Consider the following 23379-nt stretch of genomic DNA (forward strand, 5'->3'; position numbering starts at 1 on the left):
GGACCCCTCATCCTGCCTCAGAACATTCAGAGAGACTTCTGTGGGTTGGGAGAAGACTTCAGGGCCCTCCTTGATCACCCTAGCCACCTGTTTTAAGGGTTGGGGTACAGCAGTCAACAGTTGATCCTTTGCTGCCACCGTGTGGCCAAGATGTTGGCTGCCCCCAGTCCTGCATTTCTTCCTGGGCAACCCTGGTCCTTGACAGCAAGCATCCACAGTAGCGCCCCTTCCTCCTTCCTCAACTGCTCGCTGTGCAGGAGGGGGGCAGGCAAACCATGCAGGGGAAGTCTGTGCTAGGTACGAGTGCTCCCCCAAGATGAACTCATAAGGCCTGGCCCATATTTGGCTTAGGACCTGCCTAACTGCCCTGGCATCTGTGACCTCGAAGGAGTGCCCTCTTTTCCTATTTTGGGCTCTCCCACCCCTCTGAACATGACTCCCAAGAACTAGTGCTGGCCTTTTCCTCCAACCCAAAGAGATCATCTGTGTGTCAGCAGGGGAATCTTTCTAACCACGGTATGATCATATCATTCTGCAGCTTTAGAACTCATGGCTCCCCATTGCCAGACTTTCGCCTGGAGAACCACAGGCCTTGAAAAGTCCTCTGATTTCACTGTCCACCAGTAATACCAGGTTCTTTACCAGGTCCTTCGCTTTGCACGTGCTGGTTCCTCCACTGGGAACACCTTCCCTGTGTGCCTGTTATCCCTTCCTTGATCCCCAGATAAACCCCACACTTCAGGGACCTCTTGTCATGGGTACACACACTCATCTAACTGTGACTACCCTTCCCACACCCACCCAGAATAAGTGCTGAACTGCAGAGGAGCTGAAAGCCCTACGAGGATCACAGCAGCCAAAAAGGGTACCTAGGGGTGGACCACTGACCAGAAGAACACCAACGGCAGTCATGGCATCACCCTAGCCCCAGGGGCAGTGGTTTGGTGCACTGGCCAGGATCAAGGGGAGAAACAGAAGCAGGAACAGTCAGAAGAGACCCAGGGCACATGTGCAGGGTGAGCAGCACCACCAAATCTGTGGCTATTCCCCCAAGGACTCCGGGGTCAGAGCAGGTGGCTTGCGGCCATACCCATTCTAATATGACCCAGGATGGGGCGAAGGGCAGAGACTGCGCTGCCATTTCCTGGGACAGTGGAACCATTGCAGTGTACCCTCGGCCCATGCTATCCACACAAAGTTTTTTTTCCAGCATGGGTTGGTTTTAGCCCAGCTCTCATGAGAATTCACTCTACTGTCTGAAGACCATATTCAGTGGACACTTTTCTTCCATAAACATTTCCTAGGTCTTTTGCTCCCCTAGCCAATGAGATGGTTAAATTGTGGCAGAACTGGGAGAGCGCTCCCTGCCCCCGCCCCCCACCACTGCCAGCAGCAAGGTAGAAGCTTTCTGAGCTGTGCCTTGGGCTCTGCCCAGTGGTCTTGGGATATAGTGAACAGGGCTGGGCCTTTACTGCTGAGCCTCCAGGGATGTTCACAGTGACCCCCATGGGTTGGGTCATGCCAGAGTACAGGGTGGCCAAAGAGGACCCAGTGTGCTCACTGGCATCCGCCCTTCCTAGGGCAGGGATCTCCCCTGCCCCAGCTGGGTCTTCTACAGCTCACTCCTGGAGCCATGTACTGGCTGGAAGTACAGATGCTGAGCTGTCTAGCCCTTCAAGCTGGGACAATTTCCCCAGAGGCCTAGAGCTACAGTGAGGCCGAACTCTGAATGTGAGGTCTGTGCTGAACAATGGACCACCCCACCAAGGGCTCCCACCCATCCGTACCATCAGACCCTCCCTAGCTGACCATCCGTTTCTTACTCAGTTCAGCTACTGCTGAACAACAGCAGCCTACTGAGCAGAGCCCCAACTCCCAGGGCGTAAGCCTGGTCTTTTGGGGGCACACCACTGGAGGTCCCCCCAGGAGTGAGAGGGGAGGCACCAAGGGTTCGACTGAGTGTTGGGGTGGGGCGTGGGGTGCAAGGCCAGTGAGGTGCTAGAGAACTCTTCATGTGTGGCAAGACTTCAGCTGAAGGCAAAGAGCCCCAGCCTCAGTTTCGATGCTGAAGGCCTGTGGCCTGATGCTGTGCAAGGGAGAAAGGAGAGGGACTCAAATGTGCAGGTGTCTCTGTGCATGGGGGAGCACGGGCAGGGGCTAGAGAGGATTCAGCATCTGTATGGGAGTGAGAGTGGGTGAGTGAAGGGACCAGTGACAAGGCCCAACGAGTGTCTTCCCCAAAGCACTTTAATGCACGCACCAACCCACAGTCCCTGCCTGCTGCCTGGGCAAGAGAGGCTGACCCTGTGTGGAGGCTCCCGTGGCTTCTGTGGCCCAGTGTGCCAAAGAGCACTGAGCCCGCACACGTTCCCATCAGTAGGTGAGAGGCGTGAGGATGAAGAGGCGGTCTTCTTCCTTGCGGATCCAGCGCATCAGCTTATGGATGGCACTGACGGCCGATGCCTTGGTCCCCAGGGGGCTGTAGCACATGTAGAGCTCAAAGGCACCTGTCACCTGGAGGAGGGGGCACAGGGTAGTCATTGAGGTTAGGTAGCCCTCAGGCCCCCTACCCAGGATCCCTGATGAAGCCCAGCCCAGCCCAGGGCCACCTTACCCAGGCCAGGAGGTTCTCATTGGGGCCTGTGTAGTAGATAGTCTTGAGTGGGCGGGAGGCATTGTGGGCTCGGCTGTGCAGGTACTGGTAGAGGCCCAGCAGCCGCTCCTGTTCCTCTTCACTGGTGTACGGGGCCTCAATCTCAGGGCTGGAGACGGGGGGAGTGGGTTCGCAAAGAAATCACTTCCAGTGCCGTCTCTGGAGACCCAGAAACAACTATTCCTAGCCAGGGGAAATCTGCCATGTGTCCTACCCTCCAAATAATCTCCCAGGATAGGGCATTGTCTACCTATCACAGAAGACTCTCCAGCCCAGGGCTGGGCCCACCCAGACTGGAGCCCTGCTCTTTCCCCTCCCCCAAGTTCATGGCATCTTTAGTGACCTTCCTTTAGAGAAGCCAATCTGAGTTTAGGTGTCCAAGACAGAGGGACAGGTCTGAACTGGAGGAAAAGTGAGCTGGGAATCCAAAAAGGGGTAATGGGAGAAGAGACGTTGCCACATCCAGCCCCAGCCCCTCTGTTGGAGGAGGAGTTTTGTGCATCCTGGATGGGACTAAAATGATCCCTAAGGCAGACTTGTTCCAGGGCAGGGCATCTAGGAGACCTGGGTTCCAGCTTCCTTCCCTGGGTGTATTGGGCATTTCAGGGCTTTCTGGGTAACAAAGCGGAGAAAGGTATGCCCACTAGGAGCAGAGGGACAGGGAAACTGGGTCCCTGATGTAAGAGGGAAGCAGACCCAACATGTCAGTCCATTCCCAGAGGGGCTGTCAGCTTCAGGAGTGCGTCAGGGCTCAGGACCAATCCATCTCCCCCTGCAACCCCACCCATCTCCCTCAAGCAATGTCCCCAAGGCCCTCCCTCACCTGGTGAAGAGTCCTGAGCTCTTTGACTTATAGAGGAAGTGACGCAGGTCGGGGATGCCCACTTGAGCAACGCTGTAGTAGGGCGTGCGCAGGGCTTCCCGCAGCGCCAGGTGGGCTCCCCGCTTCCGCAGGCGCTCCTGAAAGCGGCGGCGGCAATCAGAGACTGCAAAGAAGTCCTCCCGGTCGGTGGAGACGAGCAGCAGGCAGAGATCGGTGTCAGGCTCCAGGTAAGAGATGTGTGCGTGGAAGAAGCCGGCTGCATTAAACTTGGGCAGGCACACGGGCGTCCAGGCCTCGCCCTCACGGAAGGACGAGGAGGAGCTTATGAGGTTGAAGAGCAGGTGCAGGTCAATGGGGTGCAGGAACTGGTCCTTGCGGCGCACTAGCGCCACCAGCTGGTTGCGCGCCAGCAGGATGGAGAAGACGAGGCTGCGGACGCGCGCCTGCTGCAGGCTGGCACTCACCGCGTCGCGCACCGCCGCCGCCAGGGGCAGGCAGCGCGCCGCCCCCATGAGGAAGCTGGGGTCTCGCGCCATGAGCTGCAGCAGGTTGTCGGTGATGCGCTCTGAGCCCGACAGCAGGCGCCGCAGGTCGTAGTTCTGCTTCTGCTGGAAGATGTGGCTCAGTTGCGCACCCGTAAGAAGGCTCAGGATCTGGTAGTAGATGTAGAGCAGCTCCTGCGCCAGTTCCTGCGCCGACTGCCGCGTGCGCGCCACGGCCACCAGGACCAGTGGGCTCCGGCGCACGAATACTACCTTGTAGCCATCTGAAGGTGGAGGGAGGGGGGTGGTCAGCTTCTCCGGGAAGCCTTCCTGGATTGGCCTTGCCCAGCTCCCTCGGAGCCCTGGCTTCCTACACAGCTTGTCGCCTTCTACGTCCTCCCCACCCTCCCTAAGAGCGCTGTGCACAGTAGGGACTTAAGGATGATGAAGATAAAACCGGCAGCCCGAGGACCCCTTTCCCTGAGGACTCCAGGCCTGTCCCTGCCACTTGGTTCACAGACTGACACCAGCCAAAATGCAGTGAGCACTTTGGAAAAACAGGCTTGTATTAAATGGCAAGAACTGGGTGCGGCTCAGGACCTGGGGCTTTTTGGTCACCTCCCCAGACTTCGGGTTCTCTCCAGGGGCAAAGCCCACGTCAGAGCCACCTTTGGCCCTCACAATAGCTCTATCAGGCAGTCAGCATTGCTATCCGTGTTCAGGTGACAATATTGAAGCCCAGTGAGGCGGAGGGACAGCTCTTGGACTCCCTTACATAGTACATCCCAGCCCTCTCTAGTCCCTGGGGGTCTAAAACCTGCTATGAATTAACCCTGGCTGGGGGAGCCCTCCCTGCCCCCCTTTCCAGGTGGCTCACCTGCGTGGATAGAACGAATGGCATTCTTGTCTGCCTCCAGGAAGGACACCAGGGCCACCATGACACCCATGGTGCTGGAAAGTGCCTCCTCTGACCCATAGCGGGAGTACACGGGCTTCCCCGCCTCGCTCAGCACAAAGACATGCTTCTGGTGCAGTCGCCATGCCTCAGCAGCCTCCTCCTCATCCCCCTCGCCTGCGCCCTCCCTGGGGGGTTCTGGGGCTGGCCGCCCAACTGCCCCGGAAGACTCTGGCCAGTCCTCAGAGCTTCCTGGCAGCATCTCCTCCTGCAGGTCTCGGGCCACACCCGTCAGCTGGGTGCTCAGCTCACTGAAGTCCTGGCTGATCTGGCGCATGTCTGCAGGCAGTGGTGGGGGACCCCCAGCACCCTCCTTAGGGCTGTCCCCAGAAGCTGCCCCATCCTCCGACTCCGTCAGGTCCTCGTAGGAACGGGTATGGACGAACATGGCACCCTCCTGCCCGGCACCTGCCGGCCAAAAGCACTGGTGCTTAGAGCGGTAGCCGCTGGCAGACCACCTTCCCAGTGAGGTGCCCAGTATGGCACTCTAGCCTTACTGCCTGTCCCGGAGAGACAAGCGGCTGTTCCCTGCAGCTACTGCCTGCCGTGAGTTACGCCTCCCTGCAACTGAGAGCCCACCAGTCTCCTCCCATCTCACTGGGAATAAGACCCCAACCCCTCCTGGCTGTGGGGGTGGCTGGTACCTGCCTGCTTCTCTCACTCTCACCTCCCGGTCCTTACCCATTCCACTCACATTGACCATCCACCTGCTCTCTGGACACCTTCAACAAGCCCCCACCCGCCTCAGGGCCTCTGCACCTGCTGTTCCCTCTGCCTGGAAGGCATTTCCACCTCTTCATATGGCCGGCTCCTTGTCACACTTCAGCTCTCAGCGAACACCCTAGTTACCTCCTCACCTGAATTCCCACCCTCGGCACTCTATCACATCTCCCTCCTTGATTTCTCTTGTGCTACTTGTCAGTTGTTATCCTTCTCCCAAGCTGCAGTGGGGGCTCCTCCTGAGGGGCAGGAACCTGGCTGTTCGCTGCTCTACACCCCGCCCCTTGCCCGGGGCCTGGAGAACCTCCTGCATTGAGAGACTCTCTCCCTGTGAGAAGTCTCCCTGACCCCGCTCAGGCCACAGTTCCTAACCCACTCCAGTGCAATGGCCCTACTAGCCTGTGGCTCCCCTAAGGCAGGGACCATGTCAGTCCCCCTTTACTGATTTTTTTTTTTTTTGACAGAATAATACAACAGATATATTTTGAGTCTCTATGAGGAGTTTGGTACTGTACTAGGTATTGGGGGTACAACCACTCTGTGCTCAAAGAGCTCACAATTTTGGGGATGAGAGATGTGCAATACGTACATAAACATATAAAATTACAAAATAATGAGTATCCTGTATAGAGCATGGTCAGAGCAGGCAGGCCTGACTCGTGAGGAGGTGACATTTAAGCTGAGAGCTGAGGGAGGGAGAAGGAGCCAGGAAGGTACACTGTAGACCCAGGGAACAGGAGGAGGACCTGTGCTAGCAGCCAGACAGCACAGGGTGAGGAGCCCCGTATGATGTGGAGAGGAAGTCCAGACACAGCCGGACTGAGCCTGGTTCCCTACAGTATCCCTAGCACCTGACAAATAACCCAGGAGTGACTGAACAAACACATGAATGAGTGGGAGTGAAAGCCTGGTTGGGAATCCCAGTGGCCCTGGAGGCTGCTCTCGAGGTCAGCTTCCTGGAGCTGCACACCCTGCCCATACCTGGCTCCATTCCCTGAGCCAGTCCTGGTGTGGGGCTCTCAGCTCTCTCCATATTCTGCCCATCAGAAGGAGCCAATGTGCCATCAGGGCATCCGCTGCTTCTCTTCCTCTGCATGTCAGCAGCCATCCCTCGGGCTTGCCTGTGGAGCAAACAAAGGTGTCATCGAGGGGAAGGGGGAAGGTGCTGTTGGTAGGGGTCACTGGCATAATTAATAGTGATAAGTAGAGGAAAGCATCCCTCACCAGGACCCAACTAGCTCAAACCTCTGCAGAACGGGTTCTGAGTAGTCCCCTCTAGAAAATGAAGTTATGTTGTTCTTTTTCTAAATAGAAAAGGAAGAAAGAATTCATTGTACCTACTCATTGTAGAAAACTTGGAAAATACAACAAGATTTGAAGAAAGAAATGTCATCGTTCTCCCACCTTTCAGGATCTTTCACTGTTGGCACTCTGGTGTATTTCCTCCCAGTTTTTTTTTTTTTTTTTTAATGTACATAAAAGGTAAATAATTTTTTTTTTTTTTTACAAACTGGTAACAGCAGCTTAAATTTATTGAGTGCCAAAGCAGCATGCTGAGAAGGTCACTGGGCAGTTATCCACACCTAATCACTCTGCCCTGGGGCAGGTCCTCCTGTCTCAAGCTAGCTTTATAGTTCAAAGGACCAAGGCTGGGAGAGTTTAGATGCCTTGCCTGATGTCACAACAGGGAGGAAGCTGGGAGCTGGGAATTGAAATAATTCCGTATCCTGCTATCTTTCAGTGCACATCCTACCATGAACATTTCCCCATTCAAAACTAGATTGACCAATACTGCTTTCTGGATATTTCGGCATTTGCAAAGAAAGAGCAAACAGGCTTATCTTTGAGCTGGCTTTTTTTTCTGAATACACTGTTGTACTTTCTGAATTTGGCACCGGGGCTTGCCTTACCAATTACAAACAACTACAGACATGACGGTTCTCAGTTCCCGTCTGATGGCCAGGACAGACTCAGCTTGATCTCCCAGTTCTGCTAGGCTCTGGGCTGGGTGGAGGTGGCTAGGAGTGGATCGCAGGGATAATGAAGTTGGATGGCTCACTTGAAGTCACCCCTCGGGCCCCTGAATGGCAAGCTGAAGGGCCTTCACTTGACAGGCAATATACATTCCCAGGGGAGGAGTTCTATCTGAGGCACACATCCTTCCATTAAGAGAAATCTGGCTGGGTAAGCTAGAAGGGCAGCAAAGACCAGTATGAGACCCATAGAGAGGTCATGCATCCCCCATCCCACCAGAGCTCTTATCAGGTAACTCCTGTATGTACACAAAGAACGGACTTTCAAGCTCCTTTTTTTTTGGTGTGTGTGGGGGTCATCTTTGTTGGAAGCAATGGAATCCTTTTTTCAAATGGCCTTTTGTAGAAGCTCAATGTACAAAACAGACAGGGCAGCCCAGTGGCCACTCCTGCACTGAACCCGGAGCACTGCAGAACAAGGGAAGGCTGGGCACCACCGCCGGCCCACAGCATCACCCCACACAGAGTTGGAGCAAAGAAACATCATTCGGGAGAACCACCTTTGGGGATTGTCTAGGCCACTAATCCTGTCTATCAGGACAATCAAGAGTGATGGTTCCCAGCATGAGTCAGAGCCCAGAGGGCCACCCTGGGCCACCTCGTCCAACAAAAGTCCAGAATAACTAAGAGGCTACTTGCCTTCAACAGCAACCTGTTCAGAAAGGTCTGCTCAGGGGCGCCTGGGTGGCTCAGTGGGTTAAGGCCTCTGCCTCCAGTTCAGGTCATGATCCCAGGGTCCTGAGATCGAGCCCCGCATCGGGTCTCTGCTCAGTGGGGAGCCTGCTTCCTCCTCCTCCTCTCTCTCTGCTTGCCTCTCTGCCTACTTGTGATCTCTGTCTGTCAAATAAATAAATAAAATCTTAAAAAAAAAAGAAAGGTCTGCTCAGAGGCAGAGATGGAGAGCAGCAGGAAAAATCCCAACCAGTCGAAAACAGCCACTGTAACATCGCAGAGCCCAGCTTAGTGTGGGTGCTACAGTAAGGAGGGCACGCCTAGGTCTCCTGCAAGAAGACAGAGGCCATATGAGAAACTTGGAGACCATTCTTTCACAAGCTACCCTAAAAGCCACTGCTACACGAAGAGAGAGTGACCCCAGAGAGGTGCATCTGTCCGAGTCCAGGCAGAGGGCAAGCTGCTACTGACAGTCCCAGGGTTGTGGCCAGGGCTTCCGGACCTGGCTCCCTGGATGGAAACCTGGATTGCTACGTACTTCCTTCCAAGGAGAAGATCCAGAACCATTGTTTTAAACTAGCACATTTCTGTGTCACTTTCCCACTCCACTAGACAATAAGTTCACACCCTCTCTCTTCTCAAACTTCCCTCACCTGCTTCTCCCATGCTCACTCAGCACTATCCGTGATACCACTGAGGAAACAGAAGTCAGCAATAGAGAATGTCCAAGATTCCCACCACCACCTCGCCTCACCTGCCAGACGCTGCCTTCCTCCTCCTCACTGAAGATGAGCTGTCCATGCCCCAGCGGGGACAAACTCCCCCACTCCAGTTCCTCTCACCATGCAAACACGAGCACTTGGTTTCAGCTGCTGTCCCTCTCTCCAGATCATTGGTTTCCCCTTCTCCCCTATCCATCGCCAATATGCTGATGCTTCATCCACTTTCAAAACACCTTCCCTGGGGTGTGTTCACTCCATTATAATTCACTGAGCTGTACTTATGATTTGTGAACTTTATGTCTGCCTTATTTCAATTAAAAATTAAACCAAATCGGGCGCGTGGGTGGCTCAGTGGGTTAAGCCGCTGCCTTCGGCTCAGGTCATGATCTCAGGGTCCTGGGATCGAGTCCCGCATCGGGCTCTCTGCTCAGCAGTGAGCCTGCTTCCCCCCCTCTCTCTCTGCCTGCCTCTCTGTCTACTTGTGATCTCTCTCTGTCAAATAAATAAATAAATCTTAAAAAAAAAAATTAAACCAAATCTCCCTGCAGGTTCCACCCCATTTTTTTTTTTTTTTTTTTTTTTTTTTGCTGCCCTTTATAAAACAAAACAACCTCAAAATAGTAAATAGTACTTGGAGTTTAATTAGTCAGGTGGGCTAGATTATGCTGTGTAACCAATGGATGCCAAAATGGCAGAGGCTTTACACATTAAGGCTTATTTTTTGCTCACACAAAAATCTACCATGAGTGTAGTGGTAATTCAACTCCCTTCCAAGCAGTGATTCAGGAATCCAAGTTACTTATGTCTCATAGTTCTGCCATTGCAATACATCCCTTTCCCACATCACTGGGCAGTGGAAGACAGGGTTGGAAGGTCATGTATCAACACTTCAAAACCCAGGTGAGCCAGAACTAGTCGTGTAGCCAGAGGGCCTGGGAAATGTAGATTTCTGGTAATCCACATAATGCCACAGCCTCTCCACTTCTCTCACTCACTCTTGAAGCCATTCCAACTAGACTTGTGCCTCCATTACTCTAGTAACACTGCTCCCATCAAGGTTACCAGTTGACCTCAGGATCATCTCACTTCACTCAGTAGCAGCAATGGATACTCTTGATCAGTTCCTCTCTTCTGAAACTTTTTTTCTTTTTTTCTTCTTGGCTTCTGGTATACCACTCTCTTTCCTTGGTTCTCCTCCTACCTCATGGACCATTTCTTCTAAGTCCTTTTTGCAGTTCTTCTTACAGTTAGGGGACCCAGATTTCAGTCCTTAGATCCCTTCTTTGTCCTCATTTAATCTGCTGGTGATCTTATTCAGTGTCATGGTTTTAAATTCCATTGATACATTAATGATTCTGGTTTTTATTTCCAGCACTAATCTCTCTTCCAACTTCTAGAGGCACACACATTCAGCTGTCTACTTGACGTTTGCCCTTGGATGTCTTACATTATCTCAAAGTTCTATGTCCAACACTGAGCTCCTGATCATCCTCTTAAGATCTTATTCCTTCCAGAGTTTTCTCCATCTCAGTGAAAGATGTCATCCTTTCTGTTATTCAGCAAAAGATCTTGGAGTCATCTCTTTTCCTCACACCTCATATACTAAACCATTAGCAAATCCTGTCACCTGCACTTTAGAATACAGGTGCACCCAGCAAAATGTCTCTCTCATTAATATTTTCCCCATAGAATTCCTTTTAGTTTCTAATACCCAACTGTGGTAGCCAGCCCTCATGATGGCCCCCAGTGATCCACAACTCCTGCTACTCATGCCTTTGAGTACTCTCCTCCCACACCGAGCCGGACTGATCTATGGAACCAACAGGATAATATGGAAATGATGACATGTGGTTTCTGAGGCTAGGTCATAAAGGATATTATGGCTGCTGCCTTTCTGTCTTGGCTCACTCTCTTCAGGTGAAGTTATTAGTCATGTTGTGAGAACACTTGAGCAGCCCTACGAAGAGAAACTCATGGCAAGAAACTGAAACCTGCAAACAGCCAGGATCAAATGTGCCAGTCACGTGAGTAAGCAATCCTGGAAGCAAATCATCTAGCCCCAGTGAGGCCTTCAGATGATTGCAACGTCATGAGAGAACCAGAGCCTGAACCGTCGAGCTAAGCTGCACTCAAATTCCTCTCAAATCCCCTCAGCAATTGCATGAGATAATAAATATGTATTGTTGGATTAAGCTGCTAAGTTTTGGGGTAATTTGTTATACAGAAAAAGGTAACTGATACAATAAACCTGTATTGATTCAACTTATGTTTATACAGAAAAAATGCATATTTACATCATCAGAACTTGATCCATATTTAATCAAAGTAGTATTCATCTAAAGCCTCAAATTATATTCCAAATCAGATAGAAAGTCACTGAGTGGCAACAAAAGGGGCTTACTTGCATAGTGGCTTTTGCAGAAACTGAAAGAGGCCGTGATACTGCATCAAAGCAGCAGACATTGGTGATCAGGAGAAAATGCTTTAAGCATTTTATATCCTAACCCTATACCTTACTAGGCATATATTAGGTATATTATTTTTCCTGTGATTTAGTACCATTTTAGAAAATTAGGGATTTATGTGCTATGGTGAGTGCTGTGATCTACAGACCTGTACCCCTGGGGCTATTAATACATTATATGTTAATAAAAAATTAAAAAAAAATTAGGGACTTGGGTTTGATGAGGGAAGCATTATACTTTTCCCCATTTAAAATAATGGGAAACAGGAGCGCCTGGGTTCCTCAGTGGATTAAGCCGCTGCCTTCGGCTCGGGTCATGATCTCAGGGTCCTGGGATCGAGCCCCGCATCGGGCTCTCTGCTTGGCAGGGAGCCTGCTTCCTCCTCTCTCTCTGCCTGCCTCTCTGCCTACTTGTGATCTCTCTCTCTGTCAAATAAATAAATAAAATCTTTAAAAAAAATAATGGGAAACAGACACTAAGTTAGTGATTCCAGATATAATGCCAACTTTCATAGATTACTGATGCTAAATGGGAAATGCCCGTATCCCGAATCTGACCACTGCTCATCACTGCCACCACTACCACACTGGTCCAGGCTATCATTCTCTCTCCAGGAGTGTCGCACCTGTCTTTTAACCAGTGTCCCCACTTCTGCCTTTGTCCCTGCACAGTCTGTCCCTTCAAGAGTGATCCTCTTGAAATCAAAAGAAGTCAGGTCGTGTAATTCCCCTGCTCACAAAGCCAGTTTCCTCACAGTGGTGCACAAGGCTCCACTCTATCTACCACCACCCCCCCCGCCCCCCGCCATTACTTCTTTAACTTCATCTCCTATGCCTTCCCCCACTCGCTCTACTTCAGCCCAGCCACACTAATCTCATGGATTTGCTCCAGGATAATGTAAATGTAAATCCTGAGCACTTCTTCACTTCAGAACTTGCCCTTGTTGAGCTTTCTCCCTGGACCACGTCTCCCTGCCTCTGGCCCCCACCTTGCCTATTCCACTGCTTGGGCTAGATATTGACATGACCCACTCTCTCATTTCCTTCAGGTTGTTGTCAAGTGTCACCTTCCGGAGAGGCCTTCCTCCTGCAATAGCCCTGATTCTCACCCCTCTTGCCCTGCTTCATTCTTCTACATTGAAGGTCACCCTGTGACCTGCCACAAAGTTCAGTATGTTAGCTCCATGCACAGGAGGTTTCCAGATAAATAACTTCGGGAGGGAAAAGGTGAAAGATCCTCAAAGAAACACCTGGTTATAATGCAGTCTCTAGAGAACCCTGCCTGTGGAGAAGACTTATGTTGGGTAGTACTCAAGTGCTCAAGAACAATGTTCCTGGATAAACCTGGTTTGGTTTTATAAGTCCTTAGTTTTCTTATCTGTAAAATGGGGATAACAATAGTACTGATTCACTGGGTCGTGGGAGGATTAAGTGAGATAATCCATGTAATTTGGTTACCTGGCACAGACTAGGCACTTGTACACTCACACCATGATTATTTTTACTTAGCATTCAGACCATGTGTAGCTGCACTTACACACAGATCCAGTGGCTTCTGCTCCATAAATCAGTCCTTTGAGAGCTGGCTCACCCTGAGCCAGACCCTGAGTGAAATGGCCTGGAAAAACATGATTCTGACCTCATGAAGCCAGGTAGGCTCTGGCCTGAAGTGAGCCCCTGTGACGTCCAGCCAAAAAGATGTCTGTGGAATGGGAGTTCCTCCAGGCTTACTTTTTTATTGGCTCTTTATTGGGATTGAAATCGTAGGAACAGACAATTGGTTTTCGGCTGCTCCTGGGAGACTCTCCCAAGTTGAACTCTTTGATCTGTCATATACCCCTGTTCTGCGCCTTGCACCTTTGGGTGAAAGACCCAAACAAGGTCTACAGCAACTTACCCAATGTCCTGGGGGCCCACTACCCACTGATTCCTTGAGGGCGTCAGGTGACTGAGCCCTATATGACTGAGTAGTACCTAGCATGGTACATGCATGGAGTGAGGACAGAGTCAGCTGGCTGGGGCTAGCAGTGGCTTTCCTTTACAATAGTTCCCCTGCTACCTGAAATCATGTAGCACCTCTGCATCTCCAAGGCCAGTCTGGGGATCCGGCCAGAAGTCTTGATGAAGCAAACAGTTCTCTGGACACTTACTCTGGAAACTAGGCAGGGAGGGTGAGTGACTCACAGCAAACCCCACCCCAGGTCCCACTGGAGCCATGACCTGCATGACTGAAGTTCCTGGGAGGCTGCGCCTGAAGCCGTTAAACAAGAGAGGTCTTTTGGAACCGGTCCCTTATGTATCCTTGGGGTCCCTTCTCAGGCAGCCTCTCTAGAAGTCCCCAGAGAATGCTACTTTCCCTAGAAGTGCTCTGCTGTGCCTACAAGCAAAGTCATCAAACAGGCTAGCTCCATCAGCCCTTCTGGCGTGCTCACCCTGGAGCAGGTGGAGCCTTTGAGAGCCCCTCCCTACTCACTGCCTACCACTGCTGCTCCCTCTTCCTGCTTAGATAGTGTTCTGTTCTCCTTGACCCCTTTGGGAGTGGACTCCAGATGGGAGGGTGGTGCCAGGATGCATGGATGCGTGGCAGACGGGGCTCTGGTGAGGCTGTGCTGTAGCTGTTTCAGCAGGATGCCTACTTCATGCTGAGAGCATGGCCTGGTACTTGTCACTGCTGGTGGCCACTCCCCTCTCTGACAAAGGCTGCTGCTCACCCTCCCCCAGCAAACTGAAACCCAGAAAGGCTTGCTGTCCCAGCACAAGGGGCAGATGTGTTATCTGAGCCAGGGCACCCTTGAGAGCAAAGTCCAAAGCGTCAGGACACTTCCAGGAGCTGCCTCGCTCACCCCACAGTCACCTCTACGGATCTTCGAGAGGACTTTACCGGGTGGGGGTGAGGAGATGCGAGTGCCTTGGCGGGTGGGTCCTACCTGGCTACTGGTCCCTACAGGACTTTGCCCTCCCAGCCAAAGGAAGGATTCTGGTCCTCGCCTTTTGTATTCTCCACCTGGGGGCCAACCCGCTAAAGCACCCCAAAGAGACCAAGACCTACCGCAAATGGCAGCATAGGCAGCAGGGGCTCCCCCTCTTCAAGCCCCTCGCTCCAAGGATGACAGGTCTTCAGTCTCTCAGTACCCCCAGGCCACGTGGGTTGGCAGCCCTACTCACCTGTTTCTCCGGGGGGCCCTGGACGCACAGAGATTGCCGGTCACTGCACTCTGCCGGACCCCCAGGAGAGCACGGGTGCCCGGCCGGACCTGGACTGAGCGCGCAGGTTCGCGGGGCCACGGCCCCCTACAGACGCAGACATGGCCACTGCGTGGGCCACCGCCCCCTCCCACTGCCCCTTGCCCGGCCGCCGGCCCAGGAAGGCAGCCCTCGCCGGCCTCTCGTGGCGGAGGCCCGGCTCCAGCCGCTCGACCCAGCCCTGCCCGCCCCGGGGTGCATTGTGGGAAATGTAGTCCGCAGTTCGCGGCCTCCTGCGGCACTCTGGGGAGGGGCGGGGCGCGCAACCTTGGCAAAGTCGGGGGGGCGGGCCCTGACCCAGGTCAGGATTGCCCTCATCCGGCACCGTCTTCTCTTGCGCTTTGGCCGGGCCCAAGCGCCACCCCGGAACCCGAAGGGCAGACCCAGACACCCGGGCCCCTCGCTCAGACTCCCGGGCTCCTCCGCCCCGGCCAACTAGTGGATTATTTTCAGGGGGAGGAAGAGACGTTGGGGTTGTTTCCTTGATTGACTGTGGAAGAGCACTACAAGTTTAGGGGCTGGATAAACGTCATTAGTGGGTCCACTATACGGGTTGTAAAGGATGTAGGCACACCAATTGTTGCTAAAGACATCCTTTTAGCCACTTTTTTTTTTTTAGATTTTTAAAAAATTTATTTATTTGACACAGAGAGAGAGATCACAAATAGGCAGAGAGACAGGCAGAGGGAGAAGCAGGCTCTCTGTTCAGCAGAGAGCCCGATGAGGGCTCAATGCCAGGACCCTGAGGTCATGACCTGAGCGGAAGGCAGACACTTAACCCACTGAGTCACCCAGGCGCCTTAGCCACGTTTTAATGTATCAGTATGAGGTTCTAAAACCGTTCTCAGCTTTGACTGCACATAGAATGACCTGAGGAAATTTTAAAAATCACTAATGCCTAGAGATTTTGATCACTTCTAGAGATTTTGATTTAACTGAATCAGGATGAGACTCAGGCATTGGTATCTAAAAGCTTCTCAGGTGATGTGCCAAGGGCAAGGAATAATTGTTATGGGCATTTGTAATTTCCTAGACACAAAGCAATACAAACAACAGGAAAACATAAAGCTTTCCCAAACAATCTTATTTTTTGAAGTACAGTTTAAAGAAGTAAAATTAGAGATTAACAAAAATACTGCTCATGTTTTCTCTGAAGCAATGAAATCACTTTAGAGCCTTCTGGTTAATTCCCTCAACAATTCTAGGATGAAGGAAAAAGCCTGAAATCACTCCTTTAATTCTCCCTGCTGCTTCAAGCACCTCAGGGCAGTGCCCTGTCTCCATCTCAGCCCTACACTGGAATTGGGAAAGCCCTGTCCCTCAGCTTCTCTCATGGTCTCAAATGGCTGCCACTTGTAGCCTACCTCCACGATGCCGATCTGTGACTGAAATGATGACAAAACTGTGGCCTTTTACTGGAGATGACTTTGCACAGGGCTGAGACCCTTGCACAAAATTTTTTTTTAAAAGATCTTTTTATTTGAGGGTCCCTAGATGGTACAGTCAGTTAAGCATCTAGCTTCGGCTCAGGTCATGATCCTAGGGTCCTGGGATAGAGTCCTGCATCAGGCTCCCGGTCTGCTTCTCCCTCTATCTCTGCCCCTCCCCACTGCTCATGTGCTCCTCTCTCAATCAAGTAAATAAATATTTTTTAAAAAATCTATTGGGGGGGCGCCTGGGTGGCTCAGTGGATTAGGTCTCTGCCTTTGGCTCAGGTCATGATCTCAGGGTCCTGGGATCGAGCCCCGCATCAGGCTCTCTGCTCAACAGGGAGCCTGCTTCTTTCTCTCTCTCTCTCTCTCTCTCTGCCTGCCTCTCTACCTACTTGTGATCTGTCAAATAAATAAATAAAATCTTTAAAAAAATAAAAAAAATAAAAAATCTATTGGGGCGCCTGGGTGGCTCAGTGGGTTAAGCCTCTGCCTTCGGCTCACGTCTCAGGGTCCTGGGATCGCGCCCCGCATCGGGCTCTCTGCTCAGTGGGGAGCCTGCTCCCCCCTCTCTCTCTGCCTGCCTCTCTGCCTACTTGTGATCTCTCTCTCTCTGTCAGATAAGTAGACAAAACCTTTAAAAAAAAATCTATTTGTTTGAGGGGGGAGAGGGGCAAAGAGAGAGGGAGTCTTAGTTGGAGCCTGACATGGAGCTTGATCTCAGGACCCTACGATCAGAACCTGAGCTGAAACCAAGAGTCAGAGGCCCAGCCAACTGTGCCACCCAGGTGCCCCCCTTGCACATAATTTAAGGGAAGCTTTCTCCTCCCTTTTAGGTAAGAACCTGTGAGAAAAAGTCTAATTCCTTCACTATCTATTTCCCTGGAAAGGAGGGGGCGGGGGAGAAAGTCAGGACTTCACAGGTCACTCAGTATTTTCTCTCCTTACTAGCTCAGGAATCCAGGCTCCATTGCTTGGAGTAAATATCATGTATAACGTTTAGCTTTCATGGATCCCATCACATTACACTATAAGAGTTTAAACCAGCCAGTGCCTGGGTGGCTCAGTAGGTGGAGCATGAGACTCTTATTTATTTTTTTTTTAAGATTTTATTTATTTATTTGACAGAGAGAGGGGGAGGGAGAGAGAGCAAGCACAAGCAGGGGGACTCGCTGAGGGAGAGGGAGAAGGCTCCCCACTGAGTAGGGAGCCCAATGCAGGCTGGATCCCAGGATACTGGGATCATGACCTGAGCTGCAGGCAGACACTTAACCATTTGAGCCACCCAACTGCCCTGAGCATAGGGCCCTTGATCCTGGGGTTGTGAGTTTGAGCCCCACATTGGGTGAAGAGATTACTTAAGAATAAACTCCTTTAAAAAAAAGTTTAAGCCAAGAAGATCTCATATTCTCTGATTGGTACAGAAATATCCTGGCTATATTCCATTAACCAGAAGTTGTACCCCATAGAATTGATCTCAATAGAAGACAAATTTAAAGTTTCCTAACATACCTAACCAGTCTCCTCAACAGTCTTTATGTTGACCTCAGGGTTTTTTCTAGAGTCTCACTCTTGCTTTTAAACATATCAGCTCCACCAGACAGCACCCTGTCATTTGGAAGTATAGCTGGCCCTTGAATGAGAGGTGTTTTGTTATATGCAAATCCACTCATATGCAGACTTTTTTCAATAAGTATATTGAAAAATGTTGGGGGGATTTGTAACAATTTGTAATATATTTTTTTAAGATTTTGTGTATTTAGGGGCATCTGCCTTTGGCTCAGGTCATGACCACAGGGTTCCTGGATGGAGCCCTGAGTCAGCTCTCTGTTTAGCAGGGGGAGTCTGCTTCTCCCTCTCCCTCTGGCTCTTCCCTGGCTCCTGCTCTCTTTCTCTTTCTCTCTGTCAAATAAATAAATGAAATCTTTAAAAAAAAACATTTATTTATTTATGAAAGAGAGAGAGAGAAAATGAGCATACGTGGGCGGAGGGGCAGAGGGAGAGGGAGAAGCAGACTTCCTCCTGAGGGCAGAGCCAGAGGCTGGGCTCAATCCCAGGACCCTCAGATAATGACCTGAGCCAAAGGTGGACACTTAACTGTCTAAGCCACTCAGGCACCCTGGATTTGCAACAATTTGGAAAAACTTGCTGATGAACCATATAACCTAGAAATATTTTTTTAAAAAGTAAGAAAATAAGGTAAATAAATGCATTATATATATATAAATCCATCCTATTTATCACCATAATATATACACGAATCTATTATTAAAAAGTCCAAATTCATTAGACTCCCCTACCCAAATATTTGTAGACTGTATGTGGTGCCATTTGCAGTGGAAATATAAACAGATGTAAAGATGCTGTATTAAATCACAACTGCATAAAACTAACTATAGAACATACTGTACTGTAATAATAAAGTAGCCACCTCCTGTTGCTTTTGTGGTGAGCTCAAGTGTTGCTAGGATCCACTAATCATCTCCTTGTGAGCAGTTAGGGTCTCTAGTAAATTGCTTATCACAAGTAGAAGTGTCCTCATGGTTCTCACTGTTAGGTAGTTAAGTTTTGGAGAAGTCAAAAATTTTACAGATTTTCAACTCTACAGGGGGGAGGGCAGTTGGCGCCCCTAACCCCTAGGTTGTTCAGGGACAGCTGTACTGCATCTACTTAGTCAAGTAAGTGGCTACATGCCCATGGGCTTCTGGCTAAGACCTGAGCCTACGACACTCTCACAGGGCAAACCACTGTGGCTACTTAGTAAAACATTGAAGGCTGTTATGCCAACGGCTGTTTTAATCCACTCATTAACTTATATTTGAATAGTGGGACAAACTTTCCTATTTGTCACTTTTTGCCAATAGATATTACCAAGAAATAGAGGCGCCTGGATGGCTCAGTTGGTTGGGTGATCAATGATTGTTGATTTCAGCTCAGGTCTTGATTTCAGGTTTTCAATTTAGAGCCCCATGCTGGGCTCCAGGCTGGGTGTGGAGCCTACTTAGCAAATAAAGAAATAAGAAATTACCAAAAAATAAATCTTAGACTTTTGGAATAATAACAAATGCCAGTCCCAGGATGGCTCTTCTGTCTTGCACTATGCTGCTTCAAATCTTGGTCATTGCCACAAACAACACAATCAATACCCTACACTTTCTGTCAGGGTCAGGGGCTCCTCTAAATCTCTGCTTTCTGGGCACCTGGGTGGCTCAGTTAGTTAAGAGACTGCCTTTGGCTCAGTCATGATCCTGGAGTCCCGGGGTTGAGTCCCGCATCCGGCTCCCTGCTTGGCAGGGAGTCTGCTTCTCCCTTTGACCCTCCCCCTTCTCATGCTCTCTCACACTCTCTCTCATTCTCAAATAAATAAATAAAATCTTTTCAAAAATTCTCTGCTTTCTTTTTTGTCTGGGCGGGTGATTTTCATGGACCCAGCATATCATCTTCACAACCGTGTTAGTGAGGCCTAGTGGGGACTGGAACTACCATAAAATAAGATCTCTTGTTCTTTCCCAGATTTATTTTCTTTCAGAGCTTTAGTGGGCATTTCAGAACCTGAGGTGCTGTGAGGAGGATGTCATGGCTAAGGTGAAAATGCCTAATCGCGCCCTGAGGCTGGGATCTGCTCCCCATTCTGTTGCTACCTTCTGTGTGTGACTAGGGGAAAAGCCTCTCATGTCCCTTTCAGCCCCTTCAGCCATTTCCCCCTCCTACAAATACAAGATACCTGGTAGGAAATATTTTTTAAAGATGTTATTTATTTATTTGACAGAGAGAGAGAAAGATCACAAGTAGGCAGAGAGGCAGGCAGACAGAGAGGGAGAAGCAGACTCCCCGCTGAGCAGAGAGCCCGATGCGGGACTCAATCCCAGGACCCTGAGATCATGACCTGAGCTGAAGGCAGAGGCTTAACCCACTGAGCCACCCAGGCACCCCAGGAAATATTTTGAGCTAATAATAAGAACACTCAATCCTTCCCCGGAAAATCCGAAGTTTTCCTTCCTGCCTTTCTTACTTGGCAGCTCCTGGTAAGGCAGCTGGGTTGTCTGCTCTGCTGGGAAATCTCATCTATGGTCTTGTAATCACCTGTGTCTCTCCTGGTTCCTGTCTCTCATTTTAACATTTCATCAAATCCTACTTTCCATGCTGGAGAGCCAAGGCAACAAGAAGCAATAGACAGGACATGGTCTTTCTCTTTGCTGAGTCCTCCCCTGTAAGGATTTAGAGGCTGAAAATGGATACATCTTCCCAACTAGACCTTGTAAATCCCATTACAGGTGAAGGTGTTGCTCAGATCATCTCTTCTAAATAGCTAATTTTTCATGCTCTTAGGCAGTGCAAACAAACTTACAAGGACTAGGGGTCCTTGTAAGTTCAGAAAAAAAAAAAAAGAAAGGAAATTCCTTATGCTTCTTCTGAAAACCTTCAATAATAACCTTAAGGAAAAGGGGAAAGTAGTCAGGGACATAAACCTTGGACTAGGACTGACCTGGGTTGGAATCCCCCAACTTCTACTTTCCAGCTGTGGTAATAACTTAATTTTTCTGGCCTTTGGTTTCCTTAACTATAAAAGGGATATCCTCATATGATTATTATAAAAATTAAATGAGATAAGGAAGTGCCAGCACAATGCCAGCCATATAGTTTGATAAAGAGCAGCAATTATTATTACCCAAGGAGACTGGGTATAAGGCAAGAATAATTAGTTCCTTAATACCATTTATCTCTTCAGAGGACAAAGTACTATCTGATAAGGGAGAGATCCACCCACGAACAATGGTTCAGTTTGGGAAGCAAAGTCAAAGTAGCCACAGTTCTGTATAGCTAGCTGTTCCTCCTCTTCCTCGAAACTTCTTAGTGCTGGTGTGCCCCCTGACTCAAGGCTGGAACTCTGCTCTCCTGTCTACACTCACTCCCTTACTTCCTTGGTCACCCCTTGGTTACCTCATCCAAGTCCATGGCTTCAGATACTGGCACCAGCAATATGTTTATATCTCCCAGATTTGCATCTCTAACACTAACCTTTTACCCTGAATTCCAGACTGATGTATCCAACTACCAATTCCATGTCTCACTTGAATACTAGGCACCAAAAATTCAACCTACCACAAACTGAGCTCCCGTTTTTTCCTACCAAAACTGCTTTGCCCCCATTCTTCCCTCTCTGCGCTCATCCCATCCTCCCGTTTCTACTGTTACCACACAGGTACAAGTAGAATCCTTCTGTGGTTGCATTATTGCAACAGACTCCTAATTGGCTGCATGGCTTCTGCCCTTCCTACCTTTAGCCTATTTCCACACAGCAGCCAGAGGGATGGTATAACATGGACCTGAAGTTATGGTATTATTCTATTTAGAGCCCTCCAATGACTTTCCATCTTCCTTCTTACAGAAACAAAACTCATTTCAGCAGAGATTGTATATCTTGTTGAGTTTGCTGTCCTCCTCCAGCAGGGCAGCAAATTTTATCAGCTTTGTTTGTTCCTGTATCCCCAGCACCTGATACAGTGCCTGGCACACACAGGCCCTTCATACAGTTCTCCAATGAAGGAATGACTTCCAGACAAGATGCCTGAAAAGTGGGAAGATAATTTTAAAGACTACTTAACCCAAATACCTCCTTTCTCTGCAGATAAGGATTGCTTTATTTTAGAATGCTTTATAGGCTTTTCTTGCAGCAGATTCCTTTGATCCCATGATGTTGAATTTAGGCTACAACATCCGGTTACCTTTCTGGTAGAAACACCAGGTGGCCGGAACCAGCAAGCATATTACCAGTGTAGATAACCTACCTGGAAGCCTGGACCTTACCATTTGAAGATTAACTGTAAGGAGATTCTGGAAGTGAGCTGCAAACTGAAAACATTTCTGCTAGACTGGGAGATTTGCAGATAGCTTTCCAGTTATGAGAGTTCGTAGGTCACCCTTGGCCAGATTTATTGCTTGAGATCTAGCAAGGCCCTGTGGAAGGTGGGTGGATTTTCCCTCATAGGTAGGACCACTGAACTTTTAACATAGGCAGTATTTGCTTGATATTCTTGAGCGGGGAATGCCTAACTTGGAAACCCCCTCAGAATGAAAAGGGGATGAGCCTCTCTGATTACTTCTTCCCTAATTCAAGAGCTTCTCTCGCACCTATCCTCGGGTCTTGGGCAAAAAGGGCTAAGCTCCTGGACTGAAGGGGTCAAGAGTCAGGCGCTGGTGTGGTCCGACAACCATTTCTCCGGAAGGCTTAGGCCGGAGAAGTCTCCCTTCCATTGCCTTCACAATGACGGGAAAGAAGGCGTCCTCGAACTAGTCCGACCAAGGCCGACCAAGGCTTGATATGAGCTCCTGGTGGAGAGCAAAACTCGCAGAGACCAAGCCAACGGCAAACAGAGGCATGTCTTGTTCAACTCCGAAGAGCACAGGAAGACGAAACCAGGGTCTAAACCACAACCCCCAGCAGGCCCCGCGGACCTGGGGAAGCACGCCCTCCTATTGGACGCCGCCGAGCAGCGTGCCCTCACGCCTCGCCCCCGTAGGCAGCCCCGCCCCAACGCGCGAGGCACGGCGGGAGTGGAGTCGGCGCGACCTGCTGCTGTACTCTATCTCCCGGCGGGCCGAGCGCTGAAGGCGGCGGCGCGGCGCCTTTGTGGAGGCAGGGGCCCGGCGCGGAGGAAGTTCCGGTCTCCGCGACGCTGGGTCGGTGGCGGCGGCTGAGGATTAGGAGGAGCGGGCCGCGGAGGCCGCGCTGCCTCGGTAAGGGCCTGGGGTAGTAGAGAGGGCGTGCCGGAGCCTGCGGGGAAAGAGCCAGCTTGCCAGGCCGCTATGGAAGTCGCGGGTCCGCGAGGCCTGGAAGCTGCGGCTTCGGTGTCGCGGGGCGGCCGCGGCCTCGCTCGGGAAGAAGAGAGCCAAGTGGCGGTGTGGTGAGGCAGGCGCCGCCTTCGGGAGGAACGCCCCGGAACGGTCGCGGACCCGGGGCGGGGCCGGGTGCGGTGGTAGAATTACCGGTCCAGCCTCGGGGCTATCGGCTGCGGGGTAGGGGGCTGGCGCGTGGTTACGGTTTGATGCTTCTGGTTTGCAAGGCCGCAGGTCGGCCCTTTCTTCCTTTTTTCCTGCTTTTGCAGGAATGTGATCCAGTTCTGAGGTATCGCTCGAGAGGGAGGCCTTCTTGTGCCTCGCACGTAGCCTCGTCCTTAGACC

General features: G+C 50.6%; 2 protein-coding genes across 5 annotated transcripts in view; one reads left to right on the forward strand and one right to left on the reverse strand.

Annotated features, from left to right (window-relative positions):
* Positions 1-2229: 2229 nt before the first annotated feature.
* On the reverse strand, positions 2230-14956 carry MON1A (MON1 homolog A, secretory trafficking associated). 3 transcript variants are annotated; one of them, XM_045991791.1, is made up of 6 exons: positions 14690-14954; positions 6615-6754; positions 4836-5321; positions 3477-4242; positions 2615-2762; positions 2230-2514 (listed from the first exon to the last, which is right to left on the reverse strand). In XM_045991791.1, the coding sequence occupies exons 2-6, from the start codon at positions 6739-6741 to the stop codon at positions 2374-2376; spliced, it is 1668 nt and encodes a 555-aa protein (XP_045847747.1). In that variant the 5' UTR covers positions 6742-6754; positions 14690-14954; the 3' UTR covers positions 2230-2373. The 3 variants fall into 3 exon arrangements, with proteins under 3 accessions (XP_045847747.1, XP_045847749.1, XP_045847748.1); XM_045991792.1 differs by having other exon boundaries at positions 2373-2514; positions 2615-2812; positions 14690-14956; XM_045991793.1 differs by lacking the exon at positions 4836-5321 and having other exon boundaries at positions 14690-14955.
* A 7828-nt stretch (positions 14957-22784) lies between these two features.
* RBM6 (RNA binding motif protein 6) overlaps positions 22785-23379 on the forward strand; it is a 110840-nt gene continuing 110245 nt past the window's right edge. The window contains exon 1 of one of the 2 annotated variants that reach the window (XM_045989810.1): positions 22785-22935. The gene's annotated coding sequence lies outside the window, so the exon portion shown is untranslated. The remainder of the gene's footprint in view (positions 22936-23379) is intronic. The other variant, XM_045989809.1, reaches the window with a different exon arrangement.

The sequence above is a fragment of the Meles meles genome, chromosome 20 (assembly GCF_922984935.1).
Source record: "Meles meles chromosome 20, mMelMel3.1 paternal haplotype, whole genome shotgun sequence".
Lineage (NCBI taxonomy): Eukaryota > Metazoa > Chordata > Mammalia > Carnivora > Mustelidae > Meles > Meles meles.